Below are 20,473 nucleotides of genomic sequence, written 5' to 3' on the forward strand. Positions count from 1 at the left end.
CACACAGAGCAAATGGATTATTGTGGGAACGTGTAGGCTTGCTGTCTCTGCAACAGCAGGAGCAGTACACCTGCACATTAGTAACTTCATCAGTGTGTAGAGATTTCGGCAAGACAGTGTGAAATTCACTTTGGGCTGGGAATACTGACATACATACGTTATTTCATAGGGAGCTTGATTTGGAAAAAAGGTTCTGTAAGCTGGCATGGTTAAGGATGTTTCAGTCTGTAGAAATGTATAATATGTATGCTTTTTTAAGCAGTATAGCTAGGGTATAGAGGCTTTCTTTGACTGTATAAACATTGTTGTTTCCCGTTCCCCTCCCCTCACTCTTCCCCTCTTCTTTTAAAATTGTGGGGAAAATTGTCTCTTTTGAGATAAAAATTTGCATTCCGGGCTTCAGGCCAAACTATTTTAACAGACAAGTTATATAGTCTCTAGAAAGTAGTCTTTTATGATGGAAACACTGATAGATCCTCCACTTTGGCAAGCTAAGAGGTCCATCTACCATAATAAAAGTAAATAAGAAGACATACTGGCACTGAAGAAAAAGTTTATTTTTTTTAAGATAGTCATAACTAACTCAGAATCAGTTAAAGTAATTACACTTATCTCTGTCATCTGAATTTCTTAAATATAACAATCCCAGTTAGGAAAAATAAACATTATAAGAATGATTAGGTTGAATTTGTTCCTTTATAATGTGACAGCTCAGCTACAGTGATATCCACAGTAAAGCTGCTTTTCTGTTGCTATAGTTTCTGTATCACTGGTTCCTTCTCCAGCATGTGTATCATATAAATCAGGTAGATCAGATCAGGTTCTCTCATCCCAGGTGCTGAACTAGTCTGCCTGGCTAAAATATATATTGTCAGAATGCATGGAATTCATTATGGAAGGTATGACACATTTTAAGGTGATAGTATTTCCTTTTCAATCCATTTGCTAATATTGAAGTAGAAGTACCTCACTTTTTCTTCTTTTAATGGCAAAGCGTAGGTAAGACTATACCAGGCCAGATTGTTCTGTCTGGTCTCAAAGTCCATGTATCTTTTAGTAACTTTTTGTTTTTCAAACAGCTGTTTGTGCTCCCTTCACTAGTACTTTTATCCTATTTATGTTTTAGAACAACCCTCTCAACCAGAAATCTTACATCAAGCAGACTTCTTAGAAACAGAGAAGCTACAAATGGTAAGAGCAGCATTCTCCCTCAAAGTTATGTGCCTGACGGCTGCCTAAAGTCCTGTACAGTCAAAACGGAGAGAGGTGATGGACTGAGGCTCGGAGAGGGTGCGTGTGCCTGCGTGCACACCTGCCTGTGAGAGATCGTGGTCTTATAGCCAGGCTGAGCGCAGAGCAGTTCCTCGCCACTACTGTATTAGCCCTGCCTGATTCTGCAAACAGGGGCCATGCTGACCTTAGACCCACCACCGAACCCTCTTCCAAATTGTACCTAAGCCTCACTGATGGGATTTGTCCTGTTTAAGAAAAATGGTTGGGGTTAAGCATTTGAACTTTCTGGAAATTTTTACCCAAAGCAGCATAAGCGAAAGTAGAACTGTATTAAAACATAGTGGAGAAAACCAGCGACTAATTCCTATCTGTTTTGCAGCTTGGGGAGTGCGTTGCAAGAGAGAGTTATCCTGAAGGCAATGTTACGTGGTACAAAAACGGGAAAGTTTTGCAGCCTGTGGAAGAAGGTATGTTTCAGTAATGGCCAATGTCCCTGAATCCACAGACAGGTGTATGCATGAAGAACTGTGTTGAGAAGAGTTGCTCTACTTTAGCCTAATGTATTGTTCCGTTGAATAAAACTACTCATATGGAAGATGAAACTAGAAGGAAACTTCTAGGCCTTTCAAAGCACCCAACCTATGCCATATAATCTCTCTCTTTCAGTTCCAGCTTTAAAACCACATCAGGGGGAGGAGGGTTGCCTTTGTTAATGCTATTGCAAAGCTATTCTTAAGCCTATGTAGCTAGTTGAAACCTGTATCTAATTTCCAACTTCTTATAAGGTATTAACTGTCTCAATTTCACACCTGTCCAGTATTGTGTTTTGGACCATGTAGATCATCATCCTTATAGACGTATTCATTTTCCAGGATTTTTAAGAACAACAATTCCCCCCCACCTTTCAACTTTGATTTTGACAGGCTGATCAGACCACAATATTTTACCTTCCATAAAATACAGAATGCTTACAAAATTAAGTTATAAATATGATCCTAAAAATTGTTTTTGCCAGCATTTTTTAGGCCTTCTGTCTTACAAATTAAGCTGAGATTTTTATTAAAAAACCCACCAGCTTGCAATTACTTTTTTGTTTTGATTTGATTTAAAATGTACAGTATGTTAGGAGTATGATGTTGATAAAACATTCCTGGTATACGTCAGTGGCAATACTAGAGGAAAACTGTACAGTCTCTTGGGTAATTTGTCAAGATGCTTGCATGTTTGCAGCCTGATAACAAATCCAGAGCAGGCAACAAAATGTAGGAAAAAGGTTGCAAATTCTGTCTGTGTGACACTGAAACAGTATTTCCATTTCAGTTGTGGTCATAAATTTGCAAAAGATTGTGGACAAATCAACTGGACTCTTCACCATGACATCATCTCTTCAGTACATGCCAACAAAGGAAGATGCAAATGCCAAGTTTTCTTGCATTGTGACATATTACGGACCATCAGGCCAGAAAACAATACAGTCTGAACCAGTTGTCTTTGATGTTCACTGTAAGTTATTAAAAAGCATCTATTGCTATATGAAGACTACCTCGGGGGCAGGGAGGGTGGCAAAATCAGAGACAGTTTACAAAATTACAGAGACATTGCTGCTTGGCTGTTGAGATGGTTTCTTCAAAGCTGATTTGCAGCAAGAAGGTCCGAGTACATTGTCTGTGTAATTTTTACTTATCTTCAGATTTACCTGAGATTTCTTTCTAACAGTAGAATACTGAATATCAAGATTGTGTTGACAAGAGGAAAGTGGTAACCACAAAAAGTTTCAGTGAGATGGGCTTTTCAGAACTTTAATAGAAGTTAGAGTGGTTGATTAGTGACTGTGCCCACGGTAATATGCAATAAATACACAATACAGTTTTTAGTATGCTCAAATGTTTTTCATTTTTGCAGAGTCAGCACCAAACAGCTAATGCTGGTAGACTACCTTGCACAAAATGCTGTAGCTTCTCTACGGCTGTAAGATGCTGATTTTTTACATTTAAAATGTATCATTTGAATATTGGTAGACTTTTCAGTAGAGAATTTGTGTAAATGATTACTTCCAGCTGGCCTAAGTCCTAAAGCAACTTTGTTACTGTATTACTGACCAATGTGGAAATCGTAATCCTCCTTTGAATAAACAAAACAGGCTGTTGGCAAGGAAAGGTTAGAGGGGGTAGTAGCAGTTAGAGCGGGGGGAAGAGGTATTTCAAAGTCTTGTAAAATGACGCTTCTGAATCACTGTAGAAGGAAGCAGGTCGTAGCAGAATGTAGAGGAACAGGAGATATGCAATATGTCCAGTCAAGTGTTACCTTTCTGCACGCTTCAGCTTATGAAAGAAAAGGCACTGTTTTAGGAATGATGGGGTCTAAGAATGGAGTCCAGCATCTAATAGGGTCTTGGTATACATTGTGTAACAGCTCTGTAATCCAGTTGAACACAAAGAAAATTAGTAAGGTGCTGGATTTCTCCAGCTAGCACGTGTGCTCTGTTGCCTTGAAAATGAAAGCCACAGGCTTGAAGTGGCAGGATATGTTCTACCTAGATGATTAGTCGCTTCTCCTTCCCAGGTAAAGTTTGTTGAGCTGCAGAGTAGGGGATCAGTTTTGACGTTGGTCAAATCAAATCAAACCTTGGAGCAGCTGCTTCTTGGTTTCACCTGGAGAAGCTGGAGTAAATTAAGGCCTTCTTTTCACCAGCTGTTTCTCCAGAATGACAACCGGCAGAACTAATGGAGAAGAAAACCTCTGGGACAGCAACCATTATCCTTGGAAATAACATAGAGATTTCAAGCCTGCAGACACCTATCCCATCACTTTAAAGCTAGAGGGTTTTTTAATTTTTTGGTTTTGCTTTAAAGTTGGATACCAAATTTCACTGTTGTTTTTTTCTGTCATCTGTGGAGCCCCATGACTGTGAATAACTTCTCCTGTGTATGGCAGACGTTCACAGGGAAGAAACGTAATGACCAGAAAGCACTTGTTGCTAATACTTGCCAAGAAATGCTTTTCTGTCCTCATTTCCCCACCACTTTCATGCATTAGGCTACTTCACCTCTTGAGGATGAGGCTCTTGCAGATTTCTGTGATGCATGTACTACGTGCATTTGCAATTAAGGACTACCCAATGTGAAGGGAAAAGGCTGCACAGCACTGCAGAATAGTCACTGCGCCAGATATCATGTGCACTCCGTATTAAAGATTTAATGTTTGCTAGACTAGCTCTTAGAATCCTGGTCTAGTAACACACAATTTAATTAAGACAGTTCTTCTCCAGAGATGGGCAGTATCATTGTGCTGCTAATTAGCCAACAGTGGGAGGCTGGCATACCCTTCAGTACTGAAGAGGCCTTGAGTATGAACTTTGGCTTTAGAGTGTGGGGTTACCCAATTTCCTTTCTGAGTATTTTCATTTTTTGTAACTTCAATTCCTTACTCTGCTCAAATGCATCTCCAAATGAATTTGTGAAAGTCTTTATCAATAGATGTCCAAAGCTTCAACAGATGAATTTCATGACTGATGTTTGTTGATGATAATGACATGTCTGATTTGTTTTTGTTTTTTAATTTAGTTCAGTGTTCCTAATTAGTTTCTTTCTCAATAAATGTGTTTTTTTAATGAGTCAAATGTAATGCAGATGAAAAATAACGGCAGACTCCAACTCTACGAAATTGAAGTCTTTCTTTCAGCCTTTTTTTTCAGATTGACTGTCAAAACTACCGTGTTTTGCATCTCTGAAGGAAGTAGAAAAAAAATGATAAAGACAACCTGCTGTTCATTCCTTGCAACTTACCCATTTATCATGAAGAAATGGGGAGCGCATGCTTAAAACTATGCCTACACAAGATTTTTTGTTTGGTTGGTTTTTTTTTTTTTTAGTTCTGGGTTAGTGCAGTCTCTAGTACTCAAGTGTTTAATAGCTAGTTGACATCCTGGAAGCAGGCAGCCACTGTAACCCAGTATGAGAAGAAGAGTGAATTAGCTCCTGCCGAGTTGGGTGCTAGTTGGAATTGGATAACTTAGCTCAGCTAGCAGTAGTTATCAGCTCTGGTTTGCAGCTGTGTAGCAAGCAAGCTACCAAAAGTAACATGAGTAATACAAGAGAACTCTTGGAGCTGGACAGTTAGACAGGATCTCAGATATCTAAATTATCTAGACTCCAGTTATGTTGGGTTCTGCTCAGCCTTAATCAATGTAAAAAGATAATGTTCGTGAGGCAGACTTTCCAATCATGCCCTGTTGTTAAGCGTCTGTCTTGTTCTGCATAAACTTCTTTACATAACAGATTAGAGTCAAAGACACTTTATACTCATGCTGCTTCCAGCATTGGTGTTTTCCTTGAAATTACGCAGTTGTGGCCATGGCATGTCTGGGATAGCAGCATTCATTTACTAAATAACTGCCTTTTGGTGGTGGCTCCCAGAGTTTTGCTCTTGCAGAAAGCTGAATCTCAGGTTTACAGAAGCACAAGGTAGATGGGCCAAGCCAGGGATATGTGCCACTGAGAGACAAGATATACCTTCACCAGGCTGCTCCTGTTCATTAGTGAAAGCAGGGGAGCTTTTCAGTCTTGGGACAAAACCTAAGCAATTCCAGGGTATATCTAGACATCCTTTATGATAACTTTTTCACATTTGGTCACCTTCACATAAACTTGACAGAAGGAGAGGCAAGTTTCTGCAGCAGGCTAACTCACCAGCCAGCCACTGAAACTGTTTTTTTTGGCCCAGCAGCTGCCAAGAGGCATGCATGATTCCTGGCCAGCTACTTCATCGCATCTGTGGTATTCCACACCAGCAGCGATGCTGGACTTCCTAAGCAGGCAAAGTTGTGCTTCAGCTGTGAAGGTACTGAGTTGGAAGCTGTTTGGATGTGGAAGGGAGCCGAGGCTATTGCATCTGAAGGAGGGAGGATGTGGCTTGTTGAAGCCTGGTACCCCTCCTCCTACGAGGAGGAGTGAAAAGCTGTGGTAGGGTTTTTGGTCATTGAGAGGCCACAGCAGAATGCAGCTCCTGTTACTGAGAAATCCTGTAGCAGAAGACTGGAATGATGAATGCCTTAAGGGTCGGAAGGGCTGTAGAGCGCACGCTTCACTAAACACACAAAATCAACTGTCAGGCAAGGGTTTCTCTGCCATGTAGATTTTTTTAGTGTCTAATAAGGTGCACTGTACTGTGTCTTAATGCAAGACTGGCATCTTTGGTGGGATTTTATTTATTCATTGAAATTAAAACAGTGAGAGTTATCTGCCCATGTTATTTCCTTTAATTTTGTTCATTTTACTTTGTTTTTGAAAAATTATATTTAGGCTTCTACTTAGAAAGAATAGCACCTATTAAAGTATACTCTGTCTTTGCCTTAAAAAAAAATTACCAAAGTAAAGTATAAGTTATAGTTCAACTTCACTAAACATGACAGAAGTATGTTACATTTACAGTTCTGTTGACTATGTTAAGGGTCCTATTATGTTCACCAAATTCATCTTTCTGAAAGCCTGTAGTGATCAGCATATAGAATAGGCTGAACATAGTCGCTTAGTTCATATTTCTTTCTTTTTAATGCAACAAGGCTATTATTTAGTACTAATGCAAGGCGTTGAGAGCTTCAGTTGTTTTTCTGATTGCTGCAGTCCTCCGAACAGTGAGCTTCACAGAGAACAAGTTAATCCCTCATAATGAAATCATACCATGAAACTGTTCATACTGATCAGGGTTTTTTTCTTTTAAGCACATAACATGGTTGTAATCATTGCTGTTTCAGTTACAGGTTTTTTTGTGAAGAAAAATGAATTTTATATCATCTGGCTTCTTTGCACTTACTTCATTGGCAAAAATACAGAATGTGAGATTAATTTCAGTTCTTTTATAAAAAGATCTACACAAGCGAATACCTTCACCTGCTTGACGATAAAATCGTGTACTCTTTGGCCATGAATATCATATGCATAGTGTTACTGTGTGTCTTTTTGCAGAAGCTGTTAAATGTGTACATTATTTTCACAGATCCAACAGAGAAGGTGACTATTCAAGTGCTGTCACAAAGTAGTACCATTAAAGAAGGCGATAACATCACTCTGAAGTGCTCAGGAAATGGCAACCCTCCTCCACAGGAGTTCCTGTTTTACATTCCAGTAAGTCCTGCCTCACTGTCACTGTGTAGTGAAATATTCTGTATCATCCCTTCCTACAGACATTGCTACATGTCAGTGTATACGTGATTTTATAACAAATGAAGGAAGGAATCCGATGCGACTAAAACTGAAGATAGACATCAGCCATTACATCAGACTCTGAGAACACCTCACCTGAGTTGGCAAAATATTTTGTAAAAACCTCTCCTTCCCCCCACCCCACCCAAAGTTTTTGGGGGTTTGGACCTACTAAAAATTGCCAGGCTTCATTTCCCATCATCAGATATTTTGATAAGAAGATAAGAAGCAGTTTTGACTAAAGCAGTTTAGCATCTTGAATAAAACCATCTCATCTGTTGTCATAACAGACAAAGATCCAGCAGTGAAAGTACAGGAAATTAATTCAGCTATTTTTTGGACTTTCACAGATGAATCTTTGTGCAATTTCTTTTCTTTAGTTAATTAATTAATTGTTTGGTGGCATAACAACATAAAAAAGAACAAGTGTGACAGCACAGGAGAAAGTGTAGAACAGATCTGTCAAATGCATAAGATGCAGTTTGAGAAAAATAAAGGCTTTGGTACCTTTAATCTTCTTAGTATTGGTGAAATCCACAGACAGATGTGGCTTTATATTCTAAGATTCCTAGTCCTGCTTCCCGTGTCCTGCTTCTCTCTCCTATTTTATATCCCTTTTTTTGTTCCTACTGCAGTAGTGAGCAGAGCTGATCTTGAAAGCATGCCACTGCTTTTGGCCTCTCTCAGGTATTTCAAAAACTGCATGTTGCCCTTTGAACATAATCCTCATCTATTTTGGACTCCTGGCATCTTTGAATTGCTGAAGAGCAGCAAGGGAAACCAGGAGCTGAAGTCCTCTTATCTCAGAATAGCCATTTAGATTCAGTGAGTCATCCTAGGAACTCACTATATGCCAGGGAAAAAGTGTATGGTATCTCTCCTTGCTCCACTATCAGAGTGAGCGAGCTAAACACCCAAGTTTGCCTTATCTTCAGTCTCCCTGCTACCTGATACTAGTCCTTCCTCTCAAGGAGAGCTGGAATTGGTGATTTCTTTGCAAGACTCATGGTTATCATAAATCTCTTTCTGGATTCAGAGATACAAGTAAGGGTTTCATTCTGTACTTGTTTCAAAGTTGATCTAAGTCAGTCAGTTGTAATCAGGGAAACTGGAGAACTGGACAGCCAGAAAGCAACATTTGCTGGCTAATTCAAAACACCAGTTTCTGTAGATAACTGCATATAAGGTAGTGTATGCCCTAACAGGCTCCATACCATGATGTGGCTAGAGCAAGGTTTGCTTGTGCTGTTTAACAATGTGTAATGCAGTACGCTTTATTTCATGATTTCTCCTAAACTGAATATATTATTTCAGATACAGATTTAGAAACACAATTTGTTTTGCTGTTGTGATTTCTGCAACACTCTTATTCATAGACAGTTTCAGTCTTTTGTTTTCTCCCCTTTTTCTTTCTGCTAAACTTTCAAATTTTGTATTGTAATGTCGTCTTAAAATAAGTTAGTCATTCAATTAAAAGAGTAAGCTCTTACTTGTAGGTGTCTTTTAAAACTACAGTGTCATGCAGGAAATTAGTATTATTACTAGGTAACTACACTTCAATGATGCTGTCTCTATACATATTTTGGAGTATTTTACCATCCTTATAACAAAAAAATCCACAACAAAAATTGATTTTCTTAGCAGGCCCATACACAATAAGTGTTTTGTTTTCCATCCACAGGGAGAAACAGAAGGTATAAGAAGTTCAGACACTTACGTAATGACAGATGTGAGACGAAATGCAACAGGAGAATACAAGTGCTCTCTGACTGACAAAAGCATGATGGACTCGACCACCATCACTGTGCACTGTAAGTCATTGCATTTCATACTGCTAGTTAGGATACAAGCTTATCTTGGACCTTCTGGGATGGTCTCTCTCTGCTTTACTTAGGTAGATTAGTCCAGTTAACCTACAGGAGAACTGAATGATGTGGTTGGTTTGAAGTAGTGTCAGGTCATTTTTATTTTTTCTAATGTATTTCTGTTTGAAAACCTTAACTTTCTCAATTCATTGGCTTAGATGCAGATTCACTTCATGTAACCTTTGTATAGTATATGATATTGTTGCACTGCCACATACAGTGAAAATTCTGGTATTTTATGTTTCACTCATGTGAACATACATATGGCAAATTATTCTGCTCCAGCTGTGCCTTAGAATGTACTCAAACACACAAGCTAGCCCACAGTGGTATCACTGAAGGTCATTCTTCATAGTCAAATTCACATTAGTCTGATATCTTTTCATCTTATCTCAATGAGGTTAACGTGTGAGGAGTCTAGAGATGAGACTTAGCAATTCATTATGTTCACATAGGACAAGTTGCTTTTTTCACTTTTCCCAGAATCATGAGAGCTACGGAGCTCAGTAAAGTTTCTTTAGCTGGATACTAGAGTATTTACTCACACTTTATCAGCACCACTTTAAAAGCAGCCATTGAACTGGTTGAACCATTGAAGCAATGGTTGCTTTTCAATGGTTGCTTTTAATCACTTTATGTGAGAAAACAAGAGCAGGAACTCTTTTCAAACTTTGCTGTTCTATCACAGGCTGTGAAATGAGACTCAGGCCAATGGTACTAGGTTTCCCCTAAAAATACCGATGGTCTGTAGTCTTCCCAGTAGCATAAATACCTTTAATAGTTTACAGGTTCAGAGGGGCATGATGGATAATGAAGTTTAAAGTAGTTATACTTTATATAAAAAGAAACTTCATGTTTGTATACTTGGTTTTGATATTTTTTTTCTTGGAAGAGGTACAATGCATGCAGAATATATCTGTACATGAATAATTACACTATTCCTTTTAATGAATATTTTGCATTTAATAAGGTCATCTGCTGTTTTCCTACCCGCCCCTTCTCTTTGCCAAGAGTCAGGGTATGTAAGATCTGAAGAGAGCTCTGTACTACTGCCGCTAGCTGCCCAATATAAAGGTAGCTTGCTGGTAGTTTGCTGTGGTAAAACTGACCGTTCTATTTTACTCCAAGTGGATTGCATGTCTACTTCTACTTCGATAAATAGTTACTCTAAAGAATGGCTTCCTCAGCTCCAAGTTATTTATAACAAGCCAGTTTTCCTTTCTCTGCTATTTTGTCTACATGTCAGAAGAGCTTTACTACATGAGAAAAGCACATATTTTCTTGACAGAAGTCTTTCCAGTGTTGGCAGCTAGCACAGCTATTCAGAACTCATAGGTACAATCTAGTACCTTACTGCTTTGCTTCACTTAGGGTTCATTTTGTTTTGTTTTGTTTTTCTTAAAAACCTGTATCTGCAATAAAGCCTTTGCTTAAGTGAGGCGCAGTGGCCCGGAGGAGTTCTGTAATTCCTGAATGCCCAGACCATACCCTATCTTTAAGCTGCTTTGGTGTCTTGCCTTACGCTGGTCTAAAGCCTTTCTGCAGCATGTTTTCTTGTGAGGAGAACTCCTCTGAAAAAGTCATGAAACTTGTAGATGCTTTATAAAAACCTCCTTCATCTTTCAATTGCTTATTTTATATTAATTTTCCAGCATAACTCAGTAATTTTTACTGCTTTCTCCTTCTAATGCACTTACATATTTTTGTTGTTAGATCTTCAGGGTTTTTTTATGCCTCCATGATGTTTTTTGTCCTCAAATAATACTTGTTAACACCTATCAAATTCTACTTTTTCTCCCTCTTTTGGTTTATTGCTTATCTTTTCACATATGGATGAATATTCCTCTCTATGCTGTTACACTGAAAAAGCCTTCATTCCGAGTCAAGGCTTTTCATTTCCTCACATCCGATCTTGGTGCTTTAGATTTTTTTTATTTTCACTTAAAACAAACAAACAAACAAAAACAAAAAAACCAGGCAATATAATAATTTTAGTTTAAATCTGTGAAACTATTTATAGTAATTTGTTACTTTTCAACTGTAGTGCTTTTTCCCAAACAGATTTTATTGAGCATTATAATTACACTGGTTCCTTTCAGTGTCTAGGTAGGGAAGGCTTCTTGCTGGTATGAAAATACAGTAGCGTGTTATACACCTTAAATATTTTTGTAGCAAAATATTCTGGCTCAACACCAAGCTCTTTTTTTCCAAGATGAATGTAAATTATGAGATTCACAGAAAGCTGAAAATTGTCATTAAAGCATCCGAGTTACCCATAAAGTTTAGGGAAATGCTTTATTTATAAAGCAAATTGAGGGGGGGAGAAAGAGTCCCTTCCTTACTGACAGAACATAAGGGACAAACTGGACAACCTGAGCTCTTGCCCCTCAGAGCAGGTGCAGGATCTGTGCATTTAAAGTCCAGCAGAACTGAGTGTTTGCGGTTGGCGTGATTTGTCCCTCAACAGAGGGAGCAACAGAACAGGATTTGTGTTGTGCGCTTGGTTTTTTTTACACTACGTTGTTAATTTTTTGCCAGCTCTGTTCCTTGAGTGAGTTTGCCCAGGATCAGATGAGCAAAACTGGCAGAGGCTAGGAAGGAAAAAGAAGGGGGCTGGGGCAAAACTTGTCTGCAACCACTTACACGGCTATAGAAGCACGCCCTGTGCGGGGCAGGGAAAGCACCTGGCAGTAGAGGACGGGTGTACCTTCCCTCAGCTAGGAAGAAGCAGGTGACTGTTTCAGCCCACAGTCCCTTTTCTTTAGCTCTTGCTAGAATTGTTTCTGCATGTAAAACCTGGTATGGAGTAGGGCTGTGGAACTTCTTCTTAGTGATGCTTTGCTTTCTGCTAGAATGTGTTTTCTGGGGAAGTAGGTTTGCAAACCTTCCAGTAAATTAAAGGTTGTAGAAATTTAGCATTTGTGTTTCTCCATAGGTATTTTTTATAGTCTTTTCTTGTGCTACAGTCTCATTGGAAATACAGGGGAGATCACCTTTTGAATGTTGCATGGAAAAAATCTATTCTCAGTATACTAGGAGAAGTTTCTGGTTGTCTGCTAGTATATTTGGGGAGTTCACACTACAGGCAAATGCTGTGCATAGTTTTCCCAGTTGTAGCACAGTTTTCCATCAGAGACCTCCTTTAAATGCTGGGAGCCTCTCCTATATGTGCAATACTTTCAAAACGGAAATGTTTGCTCCAATCTTCCCCACATTAATTCCATACCTCTCTCACATGATGTGGCAATACATGCAGAACGCACTCTTTGTCTCTTCCCTGTGCCACTTGGTATGCAAAGACAGCACTGAAATCAACACAAGACTTCAAGTGAGACCACATTAAGAGCTACCATATATTGAAAATGGTGCCTGATGAGAAGTTTGTTTATGAAGAACATTTCAAAGCCAAATGGGAAATGTATGGAAAATTCTTGCAACAAAGTTTTTCTTTCAGTGGCAAAGAAAATTAATTTTGACAGTCTTCTGTATGCAAGAAATATTTTCTCCTCATACTTGATACTAAGGAGAGATTATTTACTAATGGAGGACATTAGTTGAAAGGTAAAAGTATCTACATCGCATTTCTTTGTGGACCCTACAGATAAACTGGCAGAATATTAATCCAAATCAAATTGCTCTATGTAGAGTTTCTAGAGGGGATCCTATGTTAAACGGTAGCTTAATTCTGTACTTGCTTGTAAATCACCTTACAAATACTGCTCTGAGCTATGCAGTTCATCTCACACACTGTAAATTTTCCCGAACTTCTACAGCAACCAAGACCACTGTGTGAGAGGGATTGTAGTCTCAGTTATACCACAAAAAGGGGGGAGGGCGCAGGCATGCTACCCTGGAGGAAGACTGGGTTGAAGGATTGCTCTGGGCTCAGTCTCAGTCTTGTCTGAGATGAAGGCCAAAAATTTAATGAGTTTCTGCTTCCTGTGGCGTATGTGAGAGGAATCCCTCCTGTATGGTCTTCAGTGATGTCTTGGGTTTGAGGTGCTATCTTGCTTCAAAAACCAAAAGGTTTAAGTACATGTTGAAGGAAAGTCACCTTGAGGGGAAAAAAAAAAAAAAAAAAAAAAAATCTTAGCTTTTTCTTCAACCACCCCTCTGTCTTGGTATGTGCTCAAGAGTAACAGAGCAAGAAGAAACACATCCCGTACAACATCCAAATCTCTCTATATAAATGCTCACTGGCTGAATCTTTTCCTTTTTATTATTTCTTTTTTTTTTTTCTTGTGGAAGCAATGGTAAGATCTGGAGAATCCTGTTAGTTTGGCTGCATTTACTAGTTTGGGGAGGCAGGGGGAGAAATGCCCATAGGAATACAGAAACACAATGCCATTTTATCTCTTCAGTAAGATCTTTGCTTTACTCATGCACAGATGAAAGTACAGTTCTTGTGACCTCTCGGACTAGGCATTAGATTCATAACACAGCCTAATAGTACAGGATGGACCCTGAAGTTTGGCCTTTAATTGCAGTGGTGTTCCCAGGGCAACCACTGAATGAAGCCAGTAGCTAAATTCACTGTTTTCCCTTTTCTCTACCAACTGTGATTTTGCCTCCAGCTTTTTTTAAACTCTGCTTAAAAGCCAAAAGGATGTTTTGCAGTCCTCTTCCAGCAAGTACTATATTCGCGATGAAATCATGTGTGCTTGCCATTTGAGAGAGTGTGTGTGCGCACACATCTGCGATAAGTCATTTGACCAGACAACTTGGCTTACAAGCAAGCCACTGACAGGGGAAGCAACATAGAGGTTTAGCTTGGCAAACTCTGCTTTTTTTCCAGTGTAGGATTTTTTTTTTTTTTTTTTTTTTTAAAAGAAATCACTAGCCCGCCAAATCCATATACTAAGAAAAATCTAGAGCAGTGTTTCCTGATCTTTCTTTTACTGGCTCTCACCTTGCCTTGTGTCAAACACAGCTATCGCTGACTGCAATTTCCCCAGAGCTGAAACAGGTCAGGCAAAGCTTGGACTCAGAGTTACACAAAAATGGCTTTTTAAGTTACAAATGAAAACAAATAAATCAAAGGGCCTCATGTGCGGCCCCCCCAACCCTGTAATTCAGACTCCTCACCCCTTCAGTCTGTATCATGTCTCTTGCACCCTGTATTTACCATCCTCATCCTCTCCAGATGCTGAGGATGAAAATCAACTTATTTTACCAGATTCAAGAAAGTTACCCCTTGTCCTCCGATCCTCTTCTCCACACTTACTTACTGTTTAGGTTGATCTGTCCTCACCTGCATGAGTCCTCCCCTGAAGATAACATTTCTGCCTGGGCCGTAGCAAGCTACCCTCACGGCAGTCTGTGCTTCCCCTTTCAAGAGGCACATACCGCTATGTGAAGTACTCCTTCAGCTTCTTGTACCTCCTCTGTCATTCTTTCAGCAGTACAAGGTGAAAAAAATGTATCTATCTATTTGTCTAGTGATTAGTGAGTTTTTGCTTTTCCTTTTAGCCTACAATTACAGCAAAAACGTGAATGTTCTGCAATGCCTATTTTAGAATAATTCTCTCTTCTCCCTCACTTGTAAAATTGACTTAGATTTTATTGAAGAAATGAAATCTTGAATTTCATGAGTGCAATTAGTCACATTTTCTTTCCTTGGTAAGCCTTTGAAATAGGCCAGGCTTTTCGAGATTAGCTTTTGACAAATGTTCTTTCTATCCCAGATTTGGATTTGCAGCTTACTCCTAGCGGAGAAGTCACAAAACAGATTGGAGAGGCCCTGCCTGTGTCATGCACAATTTCTTCTAGCAGAAATGCAACTGTGTTTTGGATAAAGGTCAGTAATGTATCTATCTACTTCACACTTCATCTGAGTGTTCACCTCTTCATATCACTGCTGCTACTTCAGAGTTTTGGAAGGAAGCCGTTCATTGGGCTTTTTAAAGAATATTGTTAAAATGGGTCTTACGCATATGGCTAAAATGAGAGCTACTGACTCAAGTTGATGACTGAAAATCAGTTACTGTAATTATTGGCTCAGTTTTCAAATGGAGAGCAGTAATGCCTGCTGTAACTTTTTTGAAATGGTCTATACAAGGCCCTTTGAGAATCAGGTCCCTCTAAGAAGGAAAGCTCATTTGGAGGAATTTGGATTCATTAATAATTGTTTTCTCAGAGGCAAGCTTGGTCTTGGTTCCAATAAATGTAATAAAAGGGCAAAGCAGGTTGAGAGATTAGATGTTAGCAGCTGGTGGTCAGTGGCTGGTGGAAAAGGTAGCTATCATAGATGGTGGGCTTAAATTAAACCCGTACTGCTGGAAACTAAATATAATGATTACCTGATGGTTGTTTAGTAGCATATGTTGATCTCATAAGCCTGGCCCTAGAGGAGAGTTGTCTGTGTCTCAAACAGTTTGTACCACTAGTGGTTTTGGCCAGCCTACTAGAAAAGCTCAGAACTAGTAATTGATCCCATCTATGCCCTTGATTTGAAAGCAAAGTTGTTCAAGAAGGGAGGTGGCTTTTATAAATCCCCAGTAGTTTCCACTTTTCATGCTCTTATGTTGCTGTCAGCTACTCAAATGTAGTTATTTATTAATGGGGGAACACTTTAAGAGTAAGGCTCTAATCTACCAAAGCATGTGAAAAATTCTATTGATAGTAGTCACATTTGTAACTTAGAGGTTAATGTATTCTGAGTTAGAATTCACAGAGATTAACTCCTTACTTTATCAGGACAATACCCGAATGCAAACAAGTCCATCATTTTCAAGTCTTCAGTATCAAGATGCTGGAAACTACATCTGCGAAACTACTCTACAGGAGGTTGAAGGGTTAAAGAAAAGAAAGACGCTTAAACTTATTGTGGAAGGTAAGGGAGCAGGTAGCTATGATTATTAATCGTCCTTGTCAAACAAAATGGTTAACTGTAATATTGTTCTTGTAGGAAAACCTCAAATCAAAATGACAAAGAAAACCAACACAAATAAAATGTCTAAAACAATTGTCTGCCATGTGGAAGGTTTCCCCAAACCAGCAGTGCAATGGACAGTTACTGGTAGTGGAAGCATCATAAATAAGGCAAGTATATTTCTTATTACTTTATTCACTAACAGATAGTACATAGGAGGTGCAATTTAAAATCAAGGAACATTTTCCAGGTACTGAGATTGAAGAAACTAAGTGTATTTCATTTATCGAAGAGAAGGTTAAGTGGTAGCTGTAGCTACGTGGTACTTTCATGAATGATTTCTGATGATAAAGGTCTTTTGAGTAGAGCAAGTGAAGGCAGGGAAGATCTGCTGGCTACAAGACGAAGCTGGAAAGAAAAAGAAAAGGTTACAAATGAAATACGCATTTTTAAGTGAAGGTACTTAGTTGTTTCATCTGGATAATGTGGTGATTTTGCCATTGCATAAAGAATTTATAAATAATGATGGAACCATAGGACTTACATTAGAAAGCAAATGGGTACTCGATATAGGCATTTACTAGGTGAAATGTAATGAAATGTGGCAAGTACAAGTCAGAAAATCCAGTCAATGTAGTTCCTTATGGGCTTTGCAGGTTTTATCCTGATTTTTATAGTTAGTTTTGTATGGTTATACCTGTTGTTTCTCACTGGAAACAGAGCCATAATGCAGTCATCCTTGGGGAGAAATGAAGAGTACCGATATGCAGCAGGAAAAATACCTGGAAAATAAGCAAACTGAAGTATTTTCATATTGGTTACCAAATCACATGCAAAGCATTGCCACATTTTGCCTTGGCAGGAAAAATGAGACATCTATACAAGCAGTCAGAGACTGGAAGTACAGTGCACAGTGCTCCTGTAGATTTCATTACTCCATTAGGTTTTGCTTTAATCCTACAGAAATTATGTATAGCTGTCAAAATTTGTCCATTTACTTGAAGCTACAGGGCAGGAATTGTCTTGAAGCCATACAAATGATTGAAAATAATTTTCTCTGGACGTTGTATTAATCTAAGAATGATGTACAGCAAATTTAAGGAACAACTTCACAACACTTATTACAGATACTGCAGGTATTACTAAATACATGTAGCTTGGCAAAATAATGCTTAGTGTAGAAATAACTTGGAAAGCTAGAAAGTGGGAAACTTACAGTGATTATTTTCCTTATAAAGACATAAATGAAAAACAGCAAGATGGAAAGAAATGAGACCTTAGGAGTTTGGTTTGGGGTTTTTCTTTAAGAATTTTGTCACTTGGAGTATTTTTTAAATAGTCAGAAGAAACAAAAGCAAATACAGAATGTGGTTAACTTTCTCAAAAGTGCCTCTTTATCAGTGGGCTTACAGGACACACTATACTAACTGTAGCTATAAGTGGATATCTTGGCCAAAGTGTTTTCTTGCAAATATTCACATTACCATTTAATAAAATAATCCATTATTTCTGTTGCTAAAATTGAAATATTAGTTGAAAGTTATTTCCCTCTGAACATTTTCAATGTGTAATACAGGTAATGTGTGTATTGTTCTTTGTATTTTTCAAGGATACTAATCTTCATTTTTTACCTTTTCAGACAGAGGAGACCAAATATGTTAATGGAAAGTTTTCCAGTAAAATTGTAATTGCTCCTGAGGAAAATGTGACTTTAACTTGCATTGCAGAAAATCAGCTAGAAAGGACTGTGACCTCCCTGAATGTCTCTGCTAGTGAGTGTCTTCTAAAGACCATTTCCTTAAAGTTATAGTGTCATATAAAGTACCCACGCTTCACATTCATATGAAGAGTAGGTCTGCACAATACCATTGATACAAAGATATTTAACCTTTTTGTCTTAAGTCAAGCAATTGTAAATCCACTCTGGATCAGTAGTACATTGATGGCTTTCTGGATGAAGTCACTTAGTCTTCATGACTCTCTTGGCTAGCTATCTCACGTATGCAATATGTTATTTACAAAAGTAAATAATATTACAAAATAACATTACAACATGATAGTACAAACGTATTGCAAAATAATACATTAGTTATGAGACAAAAGTATTTATTACTAAATTAACATCATCTTTTAGTCCCCCAAATTCCAGTTTATTATTACTGGTATGACTTGACTCAGAACAGAAATCAGCCATACTGGGCTTTAATCAAACATCACTTTTCAGTGACAAAAGGTGGTGAGGAGCTACAGTTTGTGGAAGAGAAGCACAGAAATACTGAGTCAGAAATATTTCTGAGATTAGTATTACAGGTTTTGAATAAGATTCTTCAATTCGATATATTATAGTTACAAAGGAAATACTTCTGCTTAAAGATAAGATTAGTTGCCTTGTTGTTTGGCAAACACTGCATTAAGTTTCAGTGTTTCTGTCATTGCCGTAAACAGGCAATTAAAGGTGAAATTCAGGTGTAACACATTTTAATTTAATTTTAACATTATTCGTTTCAGTAAGTATTCCAGAATACGATGAGCCAGAGGATAGAAATGGTATGTATGGTTTTCTATCTCCATAACTCTCTGTTGATTGTCGCAGTTCAAGACCTATGTTGTGTCACTGAACAATTTCCACAGTCCGTCAAATTTGGACTTGATTTGAAATAGCTGGTGCCATTGATTGACTAAGAATGTGACTTTCTTGAAGCTTTAAATGTGTTAAGAACAACGCCTACTTTTTTTAAATTTTGACTTTCTGACCCCTTTGCTTGTTTCTGACAGAAATTCTTTATCATAGGTCACCTCATTAACTTTTCTTCTTTGCTTCAGATGACAATAGCGAAAAGGTTAATGACCAGGCAAAGCTAATAGTGGGGATTGTAGTCGGTCTTCTGCTGGCTGCTCTGGTTGCAGGTGTTGTCTACTGGCTCTATGTGAAGAAATCAAAGTAAGAATTTATGGAAAACTTGATACTAAATTGAAAAAAGAATAATGATAAGCAGAAATGTATGTTTACCTGTTTTCCTTCCTGCAGCATTCCAGTAGCCTGAGTAGGGAAAAGTTGTTACAGTATGTGCATTTACTAGAGAAAGGAAACTTGGTACTCCTGATCGGCTTGTCCTAATGCTTAACAGGACTCGTCTCCTGGAGGTGGTGTTCCAAGACTTTTCATAGATCATCACTTGTAATGAGGTTCTCTGTCCTGACAGCCAAGTCTGTGCTGATTCTTGCATTTAAATATAGTACCTGCTACTTAATGGTGGGATGTGACCTCTGTGTGGCTTTACTGGTACTAGAAACTGTCCTCATTTAGAAGTTGGGTAGCTCATTTGCTTTAAAAATGGAATAAATTACAGAATAAGTCTAAACCATCTCAGGGAGAAGAGAGATCCTTAATTCATTTGTTCATATATACTCTTGAGATCTCTGAAGTAAAGTCGGTAAAGATAGACCTTGTGTTGCTAAAAATCTAGAAGCTATCATCCAAATTAGTATGTTTTAGCCATCCTAGGCATAGAACAGGATTTACCAGTGAGGCCTGCTTGCTTTCAAGTTTCTTCACTATCACACAGGCTCACTTTTAGAAAATAAACAGGATCTCAAAAAGTAACCGTGTTTCTCCATCCTTTTAAAGATGGCCATGAATGTATGTCATTCGGCCTTACACATTTGCCGCCAGGGAGACCTGAGGGCAGGCTTGCTCTCTGAAGGGTTCCTTACGCTGCTTCTTAACAGGGAAGATTAAGGTGCATAACATGCACAAATCGGTACAGGTATAGAAGCAATCTTAAAGTTCAGTTGTTCTTTCTATGACCTTTCATTAAAATTAGATCAAATGAGATCTAAAATATACCAGTGGGCTTTTACTATGAACAAATGTGTTTTCACTGATGTGAAAGTACAACAAGGAATTCTCCATCTGCTTGAAAATACTCTTTTTTGGATAATACATAAGGATTTTACTACAGCCATAACTGAGTAGGTTTTGGAAGTTTTTCAAATAAAGAATTGCTATAAATTACCCAAGCACAGAACCACACTCAAACAGGGGGAAAAAAAATATTTTTTGCGAAGCTTACTACTAGAAAAAGCATAATTAAAAAGTCATAATAAAGTTGAGCTCTTCTTCCCACACTTTGCTACTAGTATAATAATGTCTAGAATAATTTTCTTTTGTCTCTCCTTTTTGAATATGAGAATGTGGAATCATGAAAATGTGGTTCACTGGTTTGAGTTTTTTTGGAAGAGGTGGTTTGGGTATAAGGAGGGCAGAGAAAGTAAAGTATCTTTTCTTGTACCATTATGTAGCA

The 20,473-nt window shown here is 38.3% G+C and overlaps 1 protein-coding gene and 1 long non-coding RNA gene across 3 annotated transcripts in view; one reads left to right on the top strand and one right to left on the bottom strand.

Moving 5' to 3' along the window:
- The window catches only part of ALCAM (activated leukocyte cell adhesion molecule), a 124,240-nt gene that overhangs the window by 93,899 nt on the left and 9,868 nt on the right, over window positions 1-20,473 (top strand). For both annotated transcript variants that reach the window (XM_030020054.2, XM_030020055.2), the window contains exons 4-14: window positions 1,127-1,191; window positions 1,613-1,700; window positions 2,554-2,736; window positions 7,228-7,355; window positions 9,115-9,244; window positions 14,983-15,095; window positions 15,995-16,130; window positions 16,206-16,339; window positions 17,809-17,941; window positions 18,678-18,716; window positions 18,993-19,110. In XM_030020054.2, the coding sequence (XP_029875914.1) occupies window positions 1,127-1,191; window positions 1,613-1,700; window positions 2,554-2,736; window positions 7,228-7,355; window positions 9,115-9,244; window positions 14,983-15,095; window positions 15,995-16,130; window positions 16,206-16,339; window positions 17,809-17,941; window positions 18,678-18,716; window positions 18,993-19,110 (1,267 nt within the window). The remainder of the gene's footprint in view (window positions 1-1,126; window positions 1,192-1,612; window positions 1,701-2,553; window positions 2,737-7,227; window positions 7,356-9,114; window positions 9,245-14,982; window positions 15,096-15,994; window positions 16,131-16,205; window positions 16,340-17,808; window positions 17,942-18,677; window positions 18,717-18,992; window positions 19,111-20,473) is intronic.
- LOC121233438 lies at window positions 16,347-19,077 on the bottom strand. Its single transcript, XR_005932852.1, has 3 exons — window positions 18,966-19,077; window positions 16,867-16,951; window positions 16,347-16,577 (listed from the first exon to the last, which is right to left on the bottom strand). It is a non-coding gene; the product is annotated as an uncharacterized LOC121233438 (long non-coding RNA).

Source organism: Aquila chrysaetos, chromosome 7 (assembly GCF_900496995.4).
Source record: "Aquila chrysaetos chrysaetos chromosome 7, bAquChr1.4, whole genome shotgun sequence".
Lineage (NCBI taxonomy): Eukaryota > Metazoa > Chordata > Aves > Accipitriformes > Accipitridae > Aquila > Aquila chrysaetos.